This window comes from Epinephelus fuscoguttatus, linkage group LG21 (assembly GCF_011397635.1).
Source record: "Epinephelus fuscoguttatus linkage group LG21, E.fuscoguttatus.final_Chr_v1".
Classification (NCBI taxonomy): Eukaryota; Metazoa; Chordata; class Actinopteri; order Perciformes; family Serranidae; genus Epinephelus; species Epinephelus fuscoguttatus.
This window is the reverse complement of record NC_064772.1, coordinates 17,512,303-17,535,526: the sequence shown is the minus strand read 5'-3', so window position 1 is coordinate 17,535,526 and position 23,224 is coordinate 17,512,303. Positions and strand designations below refer to the sequence as shown.

At 41.7% G+C, this 23,224-nt stretch overlaps 1 protein-coding gene across 1 annotated transcript in view; it reads left to right on the top strand.

Annotated features, from left to right (window-relative positions):
* Positions 1-23,224, top strand: part of plxdc2b (plexin domain containing 2b) — a 148,696-nt gene that overhangs the window by 107,133 nt on the left and 18,339 nt on the right. Inside the window, exons 8-11 of the mRNA XM_049565009.1 lie at positions 4,323-4,418; positions 4,557-4,638; positions 14,908-14,968; positions 15,166-15,319. Coding sequence (XP_049420966.1) covers positions 4,323-4,418; positions 4,557-4,638; positions 14,908-14,968; positions 15,166-15,319 — 393 coding nt within the window. The remainder of the gene's footprint in view (positions 1-4,322; positions 4,419-4,556; positions 4,639-14,907; positions 14,969-15,165; positions 15,320-23,224) is intronic.

Here is a 23,224-nt window from a genome sequence, read left to right as displayed (position 1 = left end):
AACTGAGTGCGGAGTTTCCCTTATACGCATGTAACAACAGGAGATTGTCCGTGTCAGCTGCGTTCTCACCTACTGGAAGGTGAGGGTTGGTGCCTGGATAGAGGGTGCAGGAGGCAGGATGCAAAAAGTACATTTCAGAATTGCAGTGTTTTGTTTACAATGCTGGTCTTAATTTGGTCATAATCAACCAAGTTTCCTGCTGTTCCTTGAATTTGTCTGACAGTTTTGGCAACAGCCCTTACCGATAGAAGTTCCCGAATCTCATTGTCTCTCCAGTTAGACATTTCCGTTGGCGTCTTCGTGTAAATGACCCTTCTTCTTCACCCTCAAAAGTCTGTATTTTTCCAGTTTCACGCCAGTCACATGATAGAAACATCATCAGCACGCCCACTCACTTGCTGTGAATTCTCCTGCATGGGCTCAACTGGACATTACATGACTAGTAGGGAGTTGGCAGGGTTAAGTATGTTTAATGTCCAGTCCAACTGATTCGGACATTTGCGTTTTTACCTACAGCTCCTTTAGGTAATGTCTAGATAAGTTCATGGTTGCAGTGCATGTCTGAAAGGAGCTCTGGTGTTTATAGTGGATGCCAGTTTGCAACACCCATCCCTGTGTGCTTTGGATCTGTCTTGATCTGCTTCAGATCTCATTTTACTCTTATCTTGCTGAAAGAAAAATATTTTGACACATTTTTCATCATGTGTCAAGACAGTCATGCCAGATTAATAAATGGCTTCTGTTAAATTTCCATGTCCTGAGAACATTAAGCCTTAATCTTAGAGATAAAACGGAGAGGAGAGCCATGACCGCCGCAGGCTGTACCATGAGGAAGTGCTTCAACTCCGTTAAGTGTCTCTGCAGCCAATTACTGCATGGCAACCATGGCAACTGGGGGAACATTTTTTAACCCACTGTAGCTTTGCCCCGGATTAGGAGCTCAAATAAAACATTTTACAGTGCCTTCAGGCAGCACAAGACATCCAGTAAAAGAAAGAGAGGAGAGAGAAAATTTGTGGGTGTCCCGTGGCCAGGATGTGTAATTAACAGGTCAGGTACAAGCACATGTGAAGACCCAGGACTTAATATACTTTATCAGTGCTACATTATGCATAATCAGTCACACTGAGTTCTTCAAATGAAGCCAAAACCACCTCCGCCCTTTTTATATCTTCATGGCTGTATCTGGATTAATAATCTTGATTCCCGGCGGGGAGATGCCAAGACTGGAGCTATTAATTACATGCGACTGTCATTCTGTGATTTCATTTTTAGGTTTTTCACAGCTGATCTCAGCTGAAGAAGAAACATTGTGATATAATATGTTGGAGGTGTCGTCAAGCCAAGAGTTAAATCGTGAGGTTAAAGAGGTCGATCGAATGCATTGTAATATTTTGTGTAACAGTACAAACAGCCAGAGTGCTGTCTGATGAGCAGACAGTGCCAGAGTGCCATTTCAGCATTGATCTTTGACTCAACGTCTTCACATTACATTTCTATTGATTTCCATGCAGTTCTTCCATATGGATGAATAAGCAATAAGAGGCTGCCTGGTTTTGTGATTTAATCAAAGCCAGGATATAAACACAGGCATTTTTCATTTTATTTTATAGCTTAAGAGAGCAGTTGTGTGATAGCATCAGTGGAAGGTAGCTAAATCCTCATTAGGCGTTGTTTATGTTGTGGCTGAGAACAGGCTATAATTGATCTGATTTGCAGCTTCCTTCCGACTACAAACCAGAGGCCAGCGAGGCTGTACACTCTGCCCACACATCAGCAGCCTCAGGCTGGGGAACTGACCTTCCTCTGGCCCCCACCGTGTCATTAGGCACCTGATAATCCTTTTGCTAGAGGCAAAAGGAAGTCGGGCACCAGGGGAAGAGAGGAGGGGAAAGGAAGGGCGGTCTTATTCTCAGGTTAGACCGGGCTGGCTCGCATTTGCTGCTTTGATCAGCTGTCTTGTGTGTAATCAAACCAAGCAGGTCTGCAGGGAAACAACATCCTATCACATGAGAAGAACAACTCTGTAGCCAGCAAAGCCAACAGTTCATTCAACCAAGCAAAGAAAGTAACCTTGAATAGTGTTGAAAGGATGGTGAAACCTTTTGAGAAAAACTCCTATTTGCTTTTTTGTCCTTAAAACTGCATAAACTGTTTTTTCTTTTGCTGTGATTTGAAGTGTTGGGGAGTAGTGAACTACATGTGATAAAACCAGTATTTAACTGCATTTTGCAGTAGCTTGCTGGTTATTTCACTACATACATATTTGCAGTGTGATTTAAGAAATTTTTTGCCTTCTACAATCATTGGCTGGAAAAGGAAATTAATTATTTTATATTTTCATTTTACCATTGCCTTTCTACTGTAAGTGAAACCCCTGTGATGGCCACCTCTAAAGCTCGGTCTCAGTCTTTCAAAATCTCCTCCATGTTGAGTTTCAGATACTTCCATCAGGGCCGAAGTTTTGCCTCCCTAAATGTAGCACTAAGCGTTACAGATGGTCCTTTGTCCTGTCTGCTATCGCTTATCTCAACCAGCAGTGACCACCAACTGTCCATGATTTACCCCTGACAGTGTGAAACTGGATTCTGTGTGCTTGTATTTTATTGGCTGTTTTGTTGTATTCATGACTACTGTCTGTATCTCACATTGCCCCTTAGGGACAAGTCTACCGTACATTACCTTACCTTACCTTACCTTACCTTACCTTACCTTACCTTACCCCACCTGAACTCTGAAGGCAGGTCTGACTGATATTTAGTTCTGTTAACCAGGGGTTACATCATACATTGTTATTATGTAAATATCTATTATACAAAGATCAAAGTCACATGTTTAAAGCTATAGTTGGTAACTTGTATAAAAAAATAACTTTTTTTCATATTTGCTGAAACCGTCACAATATCCACACAAATGTACATGAGACAAACAGTCTGTGGAAAACAAATTATGTCCCTCGTCCTTGCAGGAATTCACAACAGCTGAGAGACAACAACCAATCAGAGTCAAAGAGTCTCTAATGCAGCTGTCAATCACTGCCAAACTTGGAAGTGCTGATCAAGTATCGGTTAAGATTCTGTTTTTGCGTTGCCTATTTCTTGCCTCAAATGTTTTCAGAAACATATTTTAGTGTACTGTTTAGCTATAAAATGAAAATGATCTGCTCTGGCTGGTGGGCAGTGCTTAGCTTTGGCTTTGCTGTTTACAACATGGCAGCCGGGTCACAAACAGTTTTATAGCTAAACAGTACACTAAAATATGTTTCTGAAAACATTTGAGGCGAGAAATAGACAATGCAGTTACAGAGTCTTGATTCATATTTGATCAGCGCTGCCTAGTGTGACAGTTTGACTGCAGTTCATGAGTAGTGATTGACATGATTGATAACTGCATGCAAGACTCCTTGGCTCTGATTGGTTGTTTTTTTACATGTGCGAGAGTGGTATCGATCTTCTCATCTTACTAAATGATAAGGTTATTTCCAAAATGTCAAACTACTCCTTTAACTTTGAAACTAGTTCAGCATATTACTCTATGATGAATAAGACTTGCAATACACTGCTTGCTGTGTATGTTACACAGCCACAGTTTGGTGTATTGAATTTCAATTTCGTAGTTCATTGGTCAAGCAAATATAAGTGCTATAGAAAATGTCATGTATTGAGTAATGCCAGGATACAAGTAGCAGTGCATCTCAGTGATTTATTCTGTGGATTTACTGTTTCATTCCTAGAACGCCTGCAGAGAAGTCACACAACAATCCAATTAAGGTTTAGATTAACCACTATATTACCAGCATCAAGGAGTTATTATCAGATCTGTTTAGATGCTAGGCAGGATAAGAGGCTTTTTGACTTTGACAAAGGCTGCATTTTACCCTCCTCTCTTTTCATTTCCACTGATGGGAGTGAAGATGCATGGCCAGCAAAAGCAAGCAGCCCATTTTACACTGGCCCACATGAGCTATAAGGGCCAGAATGCAATGAGAGTCAATGATGTATCCTATCAATCGTTCCATCTTTCCCCGCCTGATGACTTGCTGTTACAGATGACTGGGAAGGCAGCCTTTCAACAGGGTCTGATTGATATCAACTCCCAGGGGAAATTGCTACCGTCCATTGCCAGATTGTGGGCTGATGTTTGGGCACAAAGAGAGGGGAGAAATAAAGTGCTGTGGTTGCATCCCATATGACCTGATTCTGCCTCCTGCTGTCTTCCTTCTTTCTTCAGGGGCCACTTGTCCCAGTTTTTTATCTCTGGGTGGGAGATTTGTGATGGTTTGTTTGTGCTCTCACTCGGTCTCCTCTTTCTCCGTAATATAGACGTAAGGCGAAGGACAATCTATGAATACCATCGCGTGGAGCTGACAAAGACGAGGATCACCAACTCTACAGCCGTGGAAATGCTGCCTTTACCCAGTAAGATTCACTAATTGTTACAGTCTTTGGCTCAGGCAGTGCAGGCTTTTGGACATTATTCTCCTTATTATATATATCAGTGAAGCTATTGATTGTATAAATTGAGATTTGACCTGTTTTGCTCTTTCGTTTCTCCAGCCTGTCTCCAGTTCACCAGCTGTAGCTCGTGCATCACCTCACAGATCAACTTCAACTGCAGCTGGTGCCATCGACTCAACAGGTTGGAACACTTTTAAATCTCAAAGGATTCACCTGTGAATCTCTTCACTCCTCCCAACACACTCTCACTAAAGCTGCAACTAACAATTATTGTCATTATCAGTGCACCTGCAGATTATTTTTTGTATTAAGTCAATCTTTTAGTCTATAAAATGTCAAAAGGTAGTAGAGTGGACTAAAGACAATATCTGAAAAAGGTTATAAATCACAGTCAACAGTATATGCACAGAATCACACTGTGATTCCAAAGAGTTCCATATTTTCAATGTGTATCACCGCTCACTCAGCTACAGTAATGTGAATAGTGGCTCTGATCTGATGAGCTGTGCTGCTCTGAAACAGCTCTCTGCTGTGACTGATTTATTTTAAACCTTTTCTGTTTTATCAGAATCACTTGAATCATTGGAACTGTCCAGTGGGGTTCAATGATGTAGCTTCCTTCAATTTCAGCCATTTAAGGATCCTTTCTTGACTTTGAGAAGAGTCTAACCTAACTTCTGCTCATTAAAAAGTTTGTGACCCAGCTGTGGTGGATACAGTCAACCAAAGTACCATGCACCGCCCACCAGCCAGACCAACTTTCTCATTTTACAGCTAAACAGTACACTAAAATACAGTACAGGCCAAAAGTTTGGACACATCTTCTCATTCAATGCGTTTTCTTTATTTTCATGACTATTTACATTGTAGATTCTCACTGAAGGCATCAAAACTATGAATGAACACATGTGGAGTTATGTACTTAACAAAAAAAGGTGAAATAACTGAAAACATGTTTTATATTCTAGTTTCTTCAAAATAGCCACCCTTTGCTCTGATTACTGCTTTGCACACTCTTGGCATTCTCTCCATGAGCTTCAAGAGGTAGTCACCTGAAATGGTTTTCCAACAGTCTTGAAGGAGTTCCCAGAGGTGTTTAGCACTTGTTGGCCCCTTTGCCTTCACTCTGCGGTCCAGCTCACCCCAAACCATCTCCATTGGGTTCAGGTCCGGTGACTGTGGAGGCCAGGTCATCTGCCGCAGCACTCCATCACTCTCCTTCTTGGTCAAATAGCCCTTACACAGCCTGGAGGTGTGTTTGGGGTCATTGTCCTGTTGAAAAATAAATGATCGTCCAACTAAACGCAAACCGGATGGGATGGCATGTCGCTGCAGGATGCTGTGGTAGCCATGCTGGTTCAGTGTGCCTTCAATTTTGAATAAATCCCCAACAGTGTCACCAGCAAAACACCCCACACCAACACACCTCCTCCTCCATGCTTCACAGTGGGAACCAGGCATGTGGAATCCATCCGTCACCTTTTCTGCCCTCACAAAGACACGGCGGTTGGAACCAAAGATCTCAAATTTGGACTCATCAGACCAAAGCACAGATTTCCACTGGTCTAATGTCCATTCCTTGTGTTTCTTGGCCCAAACAAATCTCTTCTGCTTGTTGCCTCTCCTTAGCAGTGGTTTCCTAGCAGCTATTTGACCATGAAGGCCTGATTCACGCAGTCTCCTCTTAACAGTTGTTCTAGAGATGGGTCTGCTGCTAGAACTCTGTGTGGCATTCATCTGGTCTCTGATCTGAGCTGCTGTTAACTTGCGATTTCTGAGGCTGGTGACTCGGATGAACTTATCCTCAGAAGCAGAGGTGACTCTTTGTCTTCCTTTCCTGGGTCGGTCCTCATGTGTGCCAGTTTCGTTGTAGTGCTTGATGGTTTTTGCGACTCCACTTGGGGACACATTTAAAGTTTTTGCAATTTTCCGGACTGACTGACCTTCATTTCTTAAAGTAATGATGGCCACTCGTTTTTCTTTAGTTAGCTGATTGGTTCTTGCCATAATATGAATTTTAACAGTTGTCCAATAGGGCTGTCGGCTGTGTATTAACCTGACTTCTGCACAACACAACTGATGGTCCCAACCCCATTGATAAAGCAAGAAATTCCACTAATTAACCCTGATAAGGCACACCTGTGAAGTGGAAACCATTTCAGGTGACTACCTCTTGAAGCTCATGGAGAGAATGCCAAGAGTGTGCAAAGCAGTAATCAGAGCAAAGGGTGGCTATTTTGAAGAAACTAGAATATAAAACATGTTTTCAGTTATTTCACCTTTTTTTGTTAAGTACATAACTCCACATGTGTTCATTCATAGTTTTGATGCCTTCAGTGAGAATCTACAATGTAAATAGTCATGAAAATAAAGAAAACGCATTGAATGAAAAGGTGTGTCCAAACTTTTGGCCTGTACTGTATGTTTCTGAAAACATTTGAAGCGAGAAATAGGGAATGCAGTAACAGAATCTTGCTATTTGATTAGTGCTGCCTAGTTTGACAGTTTGACCGCACTTCATGAGCAGAGATTAGCCCCGTTTCAACAGAGCGGTACGGTATAGTTCAGTTAGATGCGCATTTTTTCCGCTTCCACTGTGAAAAGCTGTGGATGGTACCAATGGCACCATTCCATACTTTTCCCATTTTTTTTTTGCACACAGATCTGGTACTAAAAGGTGGAGCTGTGAACACTGCAGTCTGTCGATTGGTCAATAGCGGACGGTTGCTCTGCTCAGGGCTGAGTTATGGCTGGATTGAGGCTCATGTAACCACTAACCACCTAGGGTCTAGGTACCATGTCTGAAGGGTTACTTTTGTTTCCAAAGGTACCATACTGACAGTGTTTGGTGGAAACAGGGCTATTGACATGATTGACAGCTACGTTAGAGACTTGTCGGCTCTGATTGGTTGTTTTTGTTCACATGCAGAAAGGCAACTAGAAATGTTACAAAGCAATAGAGAAGGCAGAGGAGTTTGATTTTCACAGATTATCTGTCTCATTTAGATCTGCGTGAGATATGAAAAAAGTTTAAAAGTTACCGACTGTAGCTTTGATGTAAAACAACACCCGTCTTTAGTACACGCAGTCCACACATTTCCTGTTGATCCAGAATGAGTGATGAAACATTTGAATGGTATGAATCTCCATAAAGCTGTCTCCACTGTCTCTGCTACCACTGCAGTGGATTCCTATTCAGTGAATGTAGTTCTACCATTTAGATGAGACAGCAGCACATTTTAACATTCATTCAACTCACACCTGTTCTGTCAACCTCTGCTCCACTTTTTATCTTATCCTTCCTGTCTCCCTGCACTTCAAACAAAAGTAAATATTTGAGCTGTTAAAGAAGTGTTAGCGTTCCTCCCCAGAATTTCCTGACAGCTGAAATGTGAGCTGCGGTGGGGGTTTTTTTTGCTTTGTTTTGTTGGATAGAAAAAGTTTGAGTAAGGAAGACAGAGATGAGAAATAAATTATGGAGAGATAGTAGAGTTATCATCCACGGCCTGAAAGTAGAGAAAGTTTCAACGTACAAGTCAAAAGATGTTTACTGTCCTGATAAATGTGTAGCCTGAATATGAAAATGTTTTTTTCGGAGGTTGTTCAGTCAGACTCGGGGCAACCAGCGTCTCATCTCTTTTGTATGCCGCTGCATTTTGAATGCCTCATGCATCAAATATTAATCTCCCACTATTTTATTTTGGACTCATCATTTATTCTGTGAGTAACGTGGTTGACTGGAGAAATGTGCAGCACTTATGCTCTGTCCGTTGAGATTTGTTATTTAGGACTTACATTGAATTTGACTTTCCCTCTGCTCTGCATCTTAAATCCCCCCGCCTTTGACAGAGACAAACTAATTTACAGTGCAGCAACATGAAGAAGTGTTTTTCCACTCAGCAATTTATGGACACTGTGGAGAGATACTGTACGCCTGTAGCGGTGATCTCATTAAGCTGCATTTTAATTAGCTTTCTAGCTGTGTTAATATCTGACTGTTCAGCCTTACTCTGCCCTTTGTATGCATCCGCCACTTCCTCTGAAAAAGGCAAACATGCTTTAAACACGCACTAATTAAAAACCGTGGCGGCCTCGTTGGCTCCGGGGTTAATAAAAGGCGCTGACATTTTAAGAGAGCACCCCTAATGAACTTCACTCACAGTGAAGTGCTGTGAAGGTGAGAGTGCAGTGCCTCTGTCTTGCTAACTTTTAAACTAAATCAGTGTGTTGTTGAAGCAGGTTAATAAAGCATGACAGACGTCCACAGTGGGCCATAAGTGCCTGCGTAGTCGCACATTGATGTGTTTAGAGGAGCTGAAGGGATTTGTTTACCTAAAGAAAACAGCTGGTGAGCATCACAAATGCAGCACGCAGAAAATTAATGGCTGTTAAGGAGAGGAATATTGAGTTTTAATATGTCTTAGTCTCTCAGGAAATTGTTATTGCATACTTTTATGTTGAGAAATGGCATAATAACATAACATCATTCTTTTTTGAGCTACATGGCACTGCTAAAAAATGAGGGATGGAAGAAGTATTCAGCTTGGTAACAGCAAGTATGGTATAATGGACCAAATCACTGTGATGATGCACTAACACTTCCGAGTAGACAACTCGGTATTGTTTTAAATGCGAGGATAAGTTAAATTGGCAAACTTGTTTATTTCTGTTGTCATTTTCAGACGTAACTTTAACGTTAAAAGACATATTGTTGAACACGTTGGTCCAACCTGTTTGAAATTTCTGCCGTGCCTTTTTTCTGTACTGTGTTGCTTTGCTAATGCCTTTGATGAACCTAATCTACTGGCATGGGAGCTAAACAATGTACTGCTGAGGCTAGGGCTGCAACAAAACATATTTAGCCACCTAAAAAGATGCTATTTTCAGGTGTACACTATATGTGGAATAATTTTACTGCTTTACCTTAAACACTAAGTGATCAAGGCACCAGTAGACCAGCAACTCCTTTGTTCTAAAATGATTGTTTTGTCAATGGAGTCTGGTGGCTTTCAGATAACGGCTTCAGTTCCTCGTCAGAGAGTTTTGTCTGACATCAAGGTAAAGCAGTGAAAATATGCTAAATGTATTGTACACTTAAATAACATTGATTGTTGTGAATGGGATTTTTATGTTGGCTCAAATCAAACCATTTGAGGCAGCATTCGCTTAACTCTGCTTCATTTTGTGTATATGACACTGGGGGTTTCTACCCGGAAGTTTTTGTTAACAGACATTGTGATTCAGTCTGTGCAGTAGCAAACACTTGTGTTAACCCTAACGATTCCATGTTTGAATGCGAAAAGCTCTGATAGGTAGGAGAGTGAACAATAAATATTGAGGCAGATATTTACATGAGCCATGCGTCATCTTCCTTTGAATTAGGTGGCGGAGTCCGCCACTAACAATGAAGACCACAGTGTTGAGAGGCAAATTCAGAATGTAAATACATGAATTGGCATTTGCTTAAAAGGGTGGACCATAAATAGCTTTAAAAATGGGCACATCAATGAAAATCTTGGAGATTATAACCTCAAGGTAGGGCCTCGGTAGGGGTGTGAAAAACAGTTGATAAAGCATAGTGCTTTAAGTTCAGCGTTTGACAAAATAAAATGCAAAGAATAACGGCATGTCCTCCATGAATTTGAGATTGCATCTAAAGAAGTGGAAATGAATCCCAAAAATGCAATCTCTCCATCCTGCTGTGAATGTTGGAAACCTGAAGAGAAATATTCTCCCTCATGGGTTCATTTATATTCAAATGAAGCACCTCAGCCCATTTCTAATTAAAACCACCGTGGCTCACTGCGCTAGACGGCAACTAGCTGAGATGGATGCCATTGAGAAGAAACAAAACACAAGCTCCCCACAGGGACAGGTTGGACCTGCTCGGTAATATTGTGTCTCATTCTGCTCCCCTCTCCTTCCTCTCATGGGGGGAAAGCAGTCAGGGAAAAGTGGGGGATTAAGTGGAGGAATCTGTCTCGCCTGATTGAGCAGATGAGGTAAATTTGGGGGGGGGGGGGGGGGGGGAAAAAAGGAATGGGATGATTAGAGAGGTAGAAAGATGAAAATGGACTCCTTCACATAAAGCTATTACCATAACAATATGTTCAGTAGAGAAATGGGGCCTGCTGGGGACGTCTAAGACTCTACTGGACTCATATTGTCCTCGCAGCACAAAGCACAGATACCACTGCTGGCTGCGTTTCTGTACCGAGAATCGGTCACAGGTTACATTCATTTGTGTGCGTTTTTCTGTACGTCTCCCACCTGCAGTGACAAATAATTTGCAGAAAGCTCTTCAGCTTCAGTTTATCTGACAGAACATGGTGTGAGTGGGTTTACTGCTTTGCATACTAACTTTTCCTTCCAGACAGGGTACAGTTTGTGGCAGCGGGCCTAGACAGAGCGATGGCGAGTTCACCAGTGGGCGATTTATAATTTTGATCCGTTTACAGCATGGAGGATTAGTCGCCGCCGCCTCGATTACTGTCTGCCTTTTCAGGTTATTACTCAGCAGCACCCCTATCCCCAAGGCCCCATGACCCATTGAACTCCCTCTTACAGATCCCACGTCTTCATACTTTTAAAAAAAGCCGCTCCCTTCTTGATTGTAGACCTCAGGAGGAGGCAGAGAGTGGGAGGTGCAGATGTTTACTTCTCTCAGTTTGGTTCTGGGTAAAAAAAAAAAAACCTTAAGTGTTGTTATATAAAACCATCAATAATGTCTGTGACTCCTAGGAGCGTGAAATTAAACTACAAATTTGTTAAACGCCAAATGTTTACACAGTACCATCAGTTTATTGTCATGGGAATAGATAGATGTTTGTTTTTACAGCCTCCACACAGAAACATACACAACAGATGAAATGTACACTTGGACTCACTGAGTTTAAAGGGTTGCATAATGTCTTCTGTGTCTCTGGAGGAGCTTAAGACTTCAGATTTTACAGTCCTGGTGGAAAAGTGTGTTTCTTGTCACCTCTCTCTGTCCACTGTTGAATAAAGACACAAATTCCCCAGAAAGAAACTCTGCATTGTTAAATAATTTGGGTGTGAGGAGATTAAAGACTTGAGTGTTAACCAGACAGGGAGGGCCTTCTAAGTAGGAGCAGTCCTCGCAAGTCCTCACCTGGCAGTACAATACTAGTGATCTATACACATGCACGTTGGATGATCCCATCTCCCAAGTTAGAAGGTTAATTTTCTGACTTTGGTTTGTAATGTGGAAACAACATGGACACTGCAAAGATCTGTTCTATAAAAGTCAACATGGTTATAACAGTTGGAAGCTGTTGTGTGATTTTGTTCCAGGCGTGTTGCTGCACCATTACGTCTCCTGAAACTATTTTGTGAACAGCAAGTAACGGATACAACCGAATACCGTATTACAAATTACATAGGAGCAAAATATTTACATGCAATATGTGAATTAATAAAGAGTTCATCACCATCAACTGAACATTTACTTTCATACGCCGTGTTTCTGCAGACGTCCCAAATTGTTGTTCCAACTTCAGGGGGTGTTTGTGGGAATTTACCCAGGCAAGAACTAATTTTTCCGAATAGTCTGACCCCATGTGAATGCAGCCAGTGTTAGTTGCTGTTTTTGTTAACAATTTTCTCTATCAAACAGAGAATAGAGGTGTGTTTAGTAGCTGAAGGTTATCCATTACTATGGTAACCAGAATTAACCACACGTGTCAAAGCGATAGCGTGGATATTAGCATGAATAGTGATAGCGGTCACTCTTACCAAAGTTATGAAGTGGAGGGTTTTTCTTCACCTTCTTCACCTGAAGGAAATATGAATGAATATGAATCTAACAATTGACAGCTAAGCTTGACTATTTAACTGATAGTTGATTTTGATTTGTTTGCTAGTTGCTGTAACGCCAACAACGAGTTACTAAAATGCCCAAATGTTATATAGAATCTTCCTGTCAATTAATAATAACCTTTGGTAAGTAAGTTAATCGTACTGTATATTGGCTACTTTGTATCAAACAGGGCTTTTACTTTGGGTGCCTTATCACCCTGTCAGCATATATTTTGCCAGAGCCAGCTGGCAGCAGCTTGGTAAATTCATCCCTATACATAGCCTACTTTAATCTGGAGAGAGACCAGGGCATCAATGAGAGGCGATGGCTCAGCTGAATTTAGGGAAACTGCTTTCAGACAAACAGCATTTTCTTAGAGAGAGCGGCAGAGAAATGAAATTTATTTTCTCTCCAGTATCAGAGAATGCACAAGATTCTGTATTTTGAAAATTTAAAACATGGCGTAAGACAAACCAAGCGTGATCACTCCTCTAAACCTCTGTATGGAATAAATTGTTTTCTGGGACTGTATAATGTATATTTAGTATATTGTTTTATATGTAATGTACTGATTGTAAATTTGCAATGTGTTTAGCTTTTCATTGTTTGTATTGTACTGTGTTGTCCTCTAATATTTTCCTGCCCAGGGACCTCAAATGCAAATTAGCTATAGCTAACTGTGGCTCAGCAGTTGTGTTGTGCATGGCTTCTGTTAAATAAACAAATAGACTTAACTAAAGAAACAAGGAAAGATGTTGATTTACCCATATTACACAAACTCGGCAAAAAAGTGGAAGTTTCCGGGGCTGTGCTTGGTCCAAGAATTGAAGAAACAATCCCACACAATCCCAAAATAGAACCTCATAGTCTTATTTTGACTGGGATTCACAATACCTACGCCATTTGTGGGTACCAGGTATAGTTCATAAAATGATCAATTCCGCGGCACATCCGCTCCATGAACGGATCCACATCCGTAAGTCTCCAATGTAGACAAAAAAAACATCCATCCATCCATCCATCCATCCATCCATTTTCAACCACTTAAGCCTGATTTATGGTCCTGCGGCGTACCTATGATGTACCTACGTTGTTGCCGTGACGCCGTCGTGAACCCTTCGAACTTCTCCGTCACTCCATTTCGTCGCGGTGCAATTCATCGCCAGAGCGGTAGGAGGCTGCGTTCCTTCCCTGAATGGTTATCGTCGTCTCTAGTTGATTCTTTGTTTAGCTTCCGGCTTTTCCGGACACAGAGAAATGAACGCGGAGCACGGACACACGGCTCTGTCCGTATCTGTATTGAACGTTGAGCATAAATGGGCCTTAATACTGCAACATCTACATCGCAACAGAAGATGTTCAAAGATGGCGGGGATGGCGCAATCTGGAAATACGGAACCGGAAATGCGTTGCTACCAAGCAAACTAATCACAGCCCTCTCGGTCTGTGCTGGGTCTGCGTCGCCTCAACATGTAGTTACATTTTTGGGGAGGTGCACGTCAGGCTACGCCGGGGGCTACGGCGAGCCTTCTGCGTAGCCACGTACCCTACGATGTAGCGACGTCATTGATTTAACGCAGGACCATAAATCAGGGTTTACCCGAAGCAGGATCGCAGGGGCAGCAGGCTGAGCAAAGTATTCCAGACATCCCTCTCCCCAGCAATGCTTTCCAGCTCCCCCAAGGCGTACCCAGGCAGATAAGATATGTAATCCCTCAAGCATGTTCTGGGTCTGCCCCAGGGCCTCCTACTAGTGGGACGTGCCCAGAACACCTCTACCATGAGGCGCCCAGAAGGCATCCTGATCAGATGCCCGAAGCACCTCAACTGACCCCTTTCGATGTGAAGAGGCAGCGGTTCTACTCTGAGCTCCCTCCGGATGTCCGAGCTCCTTACACTAATTCTAAGGCTGAGCCCAGCCACCCCACGGAGGGAGCTCATTTTGGCCACTTGTATCCGCGATCTCATTCCTTTGGTCACTACCCAGAGCTCATGACCATAGGTGTGGTTGGGACGTAGATGGACCAGTAAAGCAAAAGCTTTGACTTCCAGCTCAGCTCCCTCCTCAATATAACATGCCAGCACAGTGCCAGCATTACTGCAGACGCCGCGCTAAACTGCTGATCCATCTCATGCTCTATTCTACCCTCACTCATGAACAAGACTTGAACTCCCTTGCTTGGGGCCTGGTCAGGCTCAGCTTGAATGAATGACATGGAGCCGTCACACTGTGGGCCCACCACCCTCAGAGACTGGCATCAGGGTGCATTGTGTGTCAGACACCAGACAGGGGCGAGGACCTGGGCGTGCCAACCCCTGATCTTGCCGACTGGTCAAAAATACAAGATACGTTAATTAGTTGGCTCACAATGATGTGCGATGGTGTACTGATGAACCCGCAGCCTCTACTTTGGTCATAAGTCATTTACCCGTTTAGCCACAACCGTCTTTGTTTTTTTGTGTATGTGTTTGAGCACAAAATAAAGTTGTTCAAAAATATTTGGTAACCAGTGACTAATCACCATCATCAGAAAAATATGAAATATCATAAAAATACACTGGAGTGGCTCTTTAAGGCCTTTTATTAGACTGAAAACTTGCTTGACGTTCATTTGTTTCCTCTCTCCTCAGATGTTCCAGTGGCTTTGACCGGCATCGGCAGGACTGGGTGGATAACAGCTGCCCAGATGAGGTGAGCGGCCGAGCTAAAAACATTTAATAATCTGTGAAATACCACCTGTGTTTGTTTGGAACTGCTGGATGATGAATACCTTTTGCTGAGGTATACATGGAGATCCCCCCCCTCCCCCCCCCGCCCACACACACAGTAACACACACAGTATTTATTTTGTTTTGTACACAGCCTTGACAACACCTCTCATCTTTCAGACCAAGGACAAGATGTGTGACGACATCGACACCACGTATCTCTACCCCTTCACCACCACGATTATCGCCAGAACAACATCCAGGAGCAAACAGGCCACTGCGGACAGGGACAATCCCTCCACCTCCCACCCCCCCACCAGTGTCCCCACTGAAGGTAAAGTAGAAAAGAGCTGGAACGAGGCCACGCTGCACATTGTGTCGGAGCCCAGAGCTTTCATTCAAGTAGTGATGGATGCTCTCTACTGGCAAGATGTTAAATGAAGTGCATTTGCTGGAACTGTTCTTTATTGGTATTGATGTGTTTCCTCTTTTATAACATGAGCAAGACACTTTTCTTTCTTGGAGAATGCATAAATATGTACTGTAGCTCTCTACTTAAGCTAAAAAAAAAAAAACATTCCAGATGGCAGGCAGTGGAGCAAGGCGCAGCAGCTGTGTTTGTACCAACTTTTAAACAATGCAGATTGAATTAGGACAAATCTCACCACTCCAAAATAGATGCGCCCGCACAAACCTGTGATCAGGTCGTTCAGCTCTGCTGGCTCACCATCAATCTTTATTTTCAGAAACCTTTTATTCCTTTTCTGATGATGGATCTGTTGATGTGTCAAAAATATTCTCATCCTGTTATTGTTCTTCTTAATCGCTTTTTCAGGTTAATTATAAAGCATTAACTTTCAGAGTTCGACTGTGAAGGGGAACGAAGGCCAATTTTCATTTTCGAAGGCTAAACGTTTCATAGAAAATTAGATTGAGCGCTGGCTTTTGTCACAGTAAGTGGAAAGTGACTGTACAATCATTTTGGAGTTTAGTGAAATTGACTCGATCTGATCCACAGATTGAGGTTTTCTGAAAGCTCTTTCTCGTTGTTACCTGTATTCTCTCTCTCTCGGTTTCAGGGTCTCATTTTACATTTGAGGGGTCTTTCTGGTCGGGTCCCATTACTGTGGCTTTTTAAGTGAAAAAAGAGAAATCTAAAACAGTGAACAGAGGCTAAATTAAGTTGGATTTTGGTTAGACAGACAGCTAAGAGAAGGGAACTTTGTCAAGTTATGTTGAATATTTCCATAAAGTCAATGTACAGATATATAGAAACATGTGTATAAATGAAATTTGTTTGGTTAGACATAAATATATCCCTGTAGATCAGGAAACTATACAGATTTTTTAAAGATATCTTCAAAGATAAGTCTGGTAATGATTTGATTTTACCAAGGCTGTACAGTACAACATATACACATACCAGTAATGCAAAAATTGGTCTGTGCAATGACTGAAATTACCGCAGTAGCACCCGTTGGTACAGCTTTGTGCTGCATGTGTGTGACACAGAGCTGCTTTTTTCCTTGAGGTTAGGGTTTATGTGCTTGTCTGTGCTTGTAGTGAACCAATAGCACATTGCTATTCTACTTGGTAGTTGTAGTTTGTCATGCGACGGTGAGACGGTGCCTGAATGCAGGAAACAGATGTGTTTATATATAAAAGCACAGTGAGGATCCAGTCATGTCATACACCGGATGTATATACCTTACACGGACCTGCCGATGCCCATTCCACCCACGCTGGACCCGTTCATATGAGTTCACCATCACTCTGTTTGTCATTGTGAGTAGAGACTTGAGTCTGCAGTGTAGATCATTCACTTCACTGATAAACCAGAGAATTAGGGGGTTTCACATCAGGACATGGGCCTGGATCTGTGAACATTGACCCCAAAGTCCAATTTGTTTGATTATTTTGAATTGTGTATTGTGCGGACTGTGCCCGAGTCTACTTGGAAGCATGGTCTTGAGTATGGTTTATGTGTACTTCAGTATGGTGCCATCAGGTGTGAACACCAGCTGCACCAAAACACGGACATGTAATGCTATTAACGCAACTACAGGGAGTTCTTGACAAGTTATGACACAGTCATTTCTATATTAATGCTTCTAATTCAGACAGTAGTGCAGCCCACCATGGACAGACCCAGATGTGGCCTCACTGCCGCCTTTGACCTGCATTTGGAGTAAGCAGTAACCTCCTGGGCTGAAAAATGAAGCGGGAAGGTGCCAAAAACTGCAGTTCCTCATATGTCCACTTGAGGCTGGCTCCAGAAGCCCTCATAGACCTCTATTTTAAATGCCAAAATTTACAGCAGATGACGGTTTTGGTCTCCAGAGCAAATTTCTCCCTTCATGACAACTGTACAGGATAAATTTTTACATAACTCACCTGTTTACATTTTGTTAAGGCTTAAAGTAATGCATAATTAAGTTATGCATAATCACTCAAAACGTGGTCGCCACCCCTTGCTCCTTTACAGCACCGGCCTCTTGCCCAAATATGGTCATTTCTGGCTCAGAAAAACCAAGATGCAGAACTCAAGGCTTTAAAACAGGAGTCCACAAATCAATGGGCGACCTTACTGTAGCCATGACCATTATTTTTCTACAGTCTATGAGTCAGAGCTATGGTGGGAAGCAGCAGTGGATCCACCTCCGGCCAGCAGCAGAGCTTTGCCTCACTGCTACCCCGGTCCCCGCTGATGACAGTTTGGCGCAGCAGTGTCCACCTACAGAACCCTTTTCTACACTGTAGTTCAACAAAAATGTCACGCAGATAGTGACGCAAGTGTTCTCAGATACAGAACAACATTACTAATGTGAAGGCTGACTAAGTTTAAAGTTTTTCATCAGTTGATGTTGATGTAATACCTTATTTTAGAAGGAGCTGCAACCCCCTCAGCACCACTACCCATAAATAATAATAACAAATAAATATGCATATTTAAAATAGTAGTTTATTTTGAGTCAATCCCACATGTGCTACTCTGCTGCTGCAAACACCCACTAGATCCCTAAACGTGTATTATTTCACAGCTGAAAATAGTCCCCATTTATTCCTATTTTGATAATATTTGATAAAAAAAAAAATAAAAATACAGTGCCCAGCTGATTTAGAAAATGACTTTGACTTCTTTCAACATGAAATTATATACGGGCTTTTGAGACCTGTTTTTAAAGTTTTACATCTTCATTAGTGAGGAATGGGCTTTGAGCTGAGAGCCACAGACGGGGTGGGAAGTTGGGAAGTACTGAGAGGTGGATTAATGCATTGTTGAGTTGACAATGCCATTATAAGAAGAACTTCCCTTGGTGAGCTTAAAGTACAGGACCGACAGGACGACAGCCAATACACTCTACTTATAATACAACGCATGGAAAAATGAAATCCAAAAAAATGTAGTAATTAGGAACATATGAAAATCTGTGTCATAAGTACATACAAAAGTATACCTTAAAGTGCAGAAAGTTTGCAATTCATAAGTTAAATAGCCTAAACATGGTAAATTACTGTACACAAAATAGCATTTTGGTTTATTGACAATAACAAAAATATCAAATAAAGCCAGCTGTATGCTTAAAAGTGCCAACAAGTATGAGAGAGAATGAATTGTTAAAGTAGCTCACTTTGCACACACAATATATACGTATAGGACATAGTGGTCTTTTCATTGTCGTCTCCCTGTAAAAAATAAAAGTTAAAATAGTTTTTTAAACATGGCATTTACAGTAAGTAAGTATTCAAAGATGAAATATGTCATCTCTCACTAACTGCATCCCCCAGCAGTTCCAGGGTGTCGCGCTTCTTTTGATATTGCGGTATAAACTATTGAGCACATGATTCACTGCACCCCAGCGGGAGGCTAACCCAGACCATACTGCAGCATAATCTCAGCGTTATCAAATGCAAATCCTTTTTGAAAGGAGCAGACTGGGTTGTTCTGCTGATGATAGGAAAAAAAGCCAAGGTGTCCCTTAAAAGTTTGTTTACTTACGTTTATTTTTTTATATATATTTTACTTGTCTCCAGAGATGTGAGAGTTACAAGTTGGCAGGATTTATTGTGCCAATTTTCAGCTCATTTCACATTTTATGACTTGTGAGCACTTTATTTAAGTAAACAGGGAGTTTATCTTAATCAGCTCCAGATGTGGCGATGTTAAATCAAGATGATAGGAAGGAGCCACTCACCTACTGACAGCATATGACACACTGGAAATAATCAAATCCAGAAGCACAGTGTACTGTATGTGGTGTGTTCTCCTGGGCTTTTCTTATGTTAATTGTATGTTGATGTGTGGGATACACAACGGGCGCACATTAAGCTGATGGACAGAAATCAATTCAGACATCCATTTTCATCCTGGTGATGAATTTATTGCTTCCTCTTAGGAACATGAGACTCCGTAGATGAGTAGATGAGCCTCTGAAGGACATCTGGCTTCATCTGTCACATACGGTCAGATTCATACTCAGAGGAGCTTTATCGTCCACCACAAGATGATGCAAATGTGTCTTTGACGTGGCTTAAGAGATGAATGTGGTAAATATGGTTGTAAATGAAGCAGAAAAAATGCTAAAATATGTGCAAGTTGTAACTGAGCATGTCCTTCATGTCTTCTTTATAATGTGAAGGATAAAAGGCCGTCCACACCAAAAATAATAACTATAACAATAACCATGAGGATAACGATGTGGGCATCAGCACTGATGAACGATAACATTCTATAAACAGCGAGCAATAGCTATTCATAATCATCTCTGTTAATAATAACAACAAAACACTTCCCTCTGATTCAGAGGCTGAGCCTTGTTGAGTCCTTTTACTTTATGAAGACTTTTTGTTGCAGAGACCTTTAGAAGGGAAGTGCTCAAAGATAAAAAAGGGGAATGTGGAACAATATTATTACACATTTGGATAAAGGTGTCATCATACTTCGTGTTTAATGTAGGACATGAGCAGGATCAGCTGGGTGTTGTTGTCCAAGTAGGTTTGAGAATGGCCCTGCTCTGACTTCACTGACCTTCTGTGGGGTTTTGGCTCAATGTCACTATGTTTCACTCCAGCTTTAACTTTAGCTCTCTTCACGAGGCATCATCGCACTGCAGACTTCAATATTATGATTGATAAAAGAAAACATGACACACATAAAACAACAGAACTGTGTAAATTGCAAAGTGAACTATTAATGACAGACTAATTTATCTTAAGTAGCTCTGAATCACAAATATAGCTTCAGCAAGAGCTGTTTGATGTTGCATGCTTTCAGGTCTTGAAAATTGTTGGCCTATTTTCTTTAAATATTGGGCTGTCTGTCAAGATGCCAAAATGTATCGAGGTACTGACTCAGAAAAAAATGTAATTAAAAAGAAATTTAAGACACAATATATATTCAACAAATATTAATAATAAAGAAAAGTATACAGCAGTTTCAAAAAGAAATACAGTCTAAATTTGTCTTGGCTGCTTGCTGCTATTTGTTTGTTTGCTGTTCATCTTAGCTTGTCACACTGATTGGAAACGGGGAAACAGTTAGCCTTTTTACTAATATGGGCCACGAGCAGGCCATCTCACACGCACACACACACACACACACACACACACACACACACACACAAGAAAACAACATAAAATACACCTTGACAAAACTGCACTTTGGACATTTCAATTCAATTTCCGGGAAGGACAAACGTGCGATAGATGTTGTGTGTACAGAACAGATCAACATAATAAATTTATAGTAATCCATATGACAAAGTGATACATAAAGAGAGACAGAGAGAGATGCAGGGCAAACAATAATGACAATATCTGCAGTGACATTGATTTTAGTAATGATATAATGATAATCATAAAAGTATTTTGGTAGCATATATGTTAAAAGTAAATATTATTGTATGACAGTGTATGTATGTGAGCATGTGGCAGTGATAATCATATGCGTCCAATAATAGCAGAAGTGTGATAATAATAACAGTAGTAGTAGGAGGCATCAGGCAGGACTACAGCAGCAGTGTAACCACAACACGCGATCCAGGCGTAGCCGCGATTCGAGGGAACCTGTGAGACACTGGAGCACTAAGACCCCAGAGAAGAAGCCGAGTTAGTGAGATGCAGTAAAAGGATGTGAATGTTATCGAATGAAGAAGAACCAACTTTTCAGAATCTGAGAGAGAGAGAAGGAGAGAAGGGGCTCGGTGTGTCATAAGAGGTCCCGCGGCAGACTTGGCTTACATCAGCCTAGGAGCAAAGGGGCAGGTGCTCGAGCACGTTCAGCTAACCCAGTCTGCTTGTGCCTGCCACCAGTGGTGTGATTTTTTGAACCTCAATTATGAGTCCCGCCGCAATGTCATCTGCCACATTGAACACCCTGTAAATTCGAATGGATTGTAAATGTCTGTCAGTGTCTCTATGGTTCATCAAATCACTCTGAAAGTGATCCCAACTGTATAGCCTGCCACTGTCTTTGTCTTTATAGTTGTGGTGTGGACCCAGATGTCCACTTGTCTCAGAACAACTTTTCAAACGATATGTGTATAGTTATTGTTGTAGTTATCATTCTTGGTGTAAATGTCCCCTCATCACTGACGTTATTGTGTTTCGCAATTGTCAACTAATCCCATAAAAACCAACTACCACAGTCTCTTTTCTAACTTCCCTCTTGTGTACGTGGCCCACAGCCCTCAAGCCCATTCATCTCTACTGAAGACATAAGCCTCTAAAAACAGGTCATAAATATATAGTTCCATATCTATAGAGGCTCAGTAATTTTCCCAAAACAGCTGGTCACTGTAGATTTTAGTAAATGTTACTCAGACAGGAGGAAATAGTGGATTTGTTGGGGACTATTTCCAGTGGCGGATTAATACACATATGGTTTACTGGTGAGTATTTCTGGCAGCAAGAAGGTGTATGTGGGATAAACTACAGTGCCCTTGTTTTATCACAGTGAAGGAAAATGTCGCTCCGTGCAACAGCGTGGCTCAGCGATGTGTTTTTAATAGTTTTTGGGCAACAATGGAGGAATAAGATATATATCAGGCGTTTGGCTGCACACACAATAGTGGAACGAGTTCAGTGTTGGTTTTGGGCTTCCCGAGGGATTTGCTGACAGTCGGTAAAATATAAAATATCTCCAGACTTGAGCTGTTGGAATGAAGGATTTTCTGACCTCATCAGATGGAGCATATCAGTCAATGTTTTGGCTCAGCGCACACGGCAAACAATCCATCTTAATGGTGCCTCAGCTGGGACTTTTAGCTCTTTCTAAGCCGAGGCTTTGACCTTGTCTCTCCTCAGTTTGAAAACTGAAAATTAAAGGTGAGCGTGTTTTTGGGTTGCTGTTCCTTAAAACTAACTTGTTTTCTTTGGCAGTATCCCAGTGTTGTAATTTAATATTTGTGGATCATTTTTGGCTTATTGTACGTGTTCTCTCTTTTTTTCTCTTTCCTTCTGTGCTTTGTGACTACTATAATGAAAAGTGCAATTTAAAATTGCATTTTTTCTGAACAACTACATCCTTAAAGATGGTCCTGAAAATGTGATTTGTCTTCAGAGACTAAATAACTTGAAATAGCCTCTTTTGTTGTGCAGCGTCTGCAGCATTGTTCCACTCTGTTTCCATCTAGTTGATGGTGTTTTTAATCTATTGTTGAGTTATTTAAGGTTTTTCTACATTATTTTATTCCCATTAAAAGGAATTTACTTTCCTCTCTAACTGAGGGAGTACCTGACCTTTTCTCCATCACACTCCCATTAATCATTTTCTGGAGGCGGAGTTAAAATGGACAATCCATCGCTGTTGGGGAGCTGGATGGTCTGCTGTGATGAGGATGGATGCAGCGTGAAAAATCATCCAGCTGTGAGCCAAAACACGACAGCTAATCCCACAGATCAAACTAGGGCATGTTGGGAGGACCAAAATGTGTCTGGTTCGTGTGTGTGTGTGTGTGTGTGTGTGTGTGTGTGTGTGTGTGTGTATTCAGGAGGTCAAAGGGTCATCCTGTGGTATTTGTCGAGTAGCCGATGCAGAAAAACTTTCTGACACGAACAGAGGATCAGTTTCCCCAGCTCTCGCCTGTCTCTTCAGCTGCAGGGGTCAAAGGTCAGGTTAGAGAGCAGACTGGGTGGCTTACAGTTGTGTTGCTGGACAAGAAAGTGAGAGGAAGGAAAATCGACAGACTGGAGAGGAGAAATATGTCTGTGTGGATGGAGGTGTGTTTAGGTGTGAGAA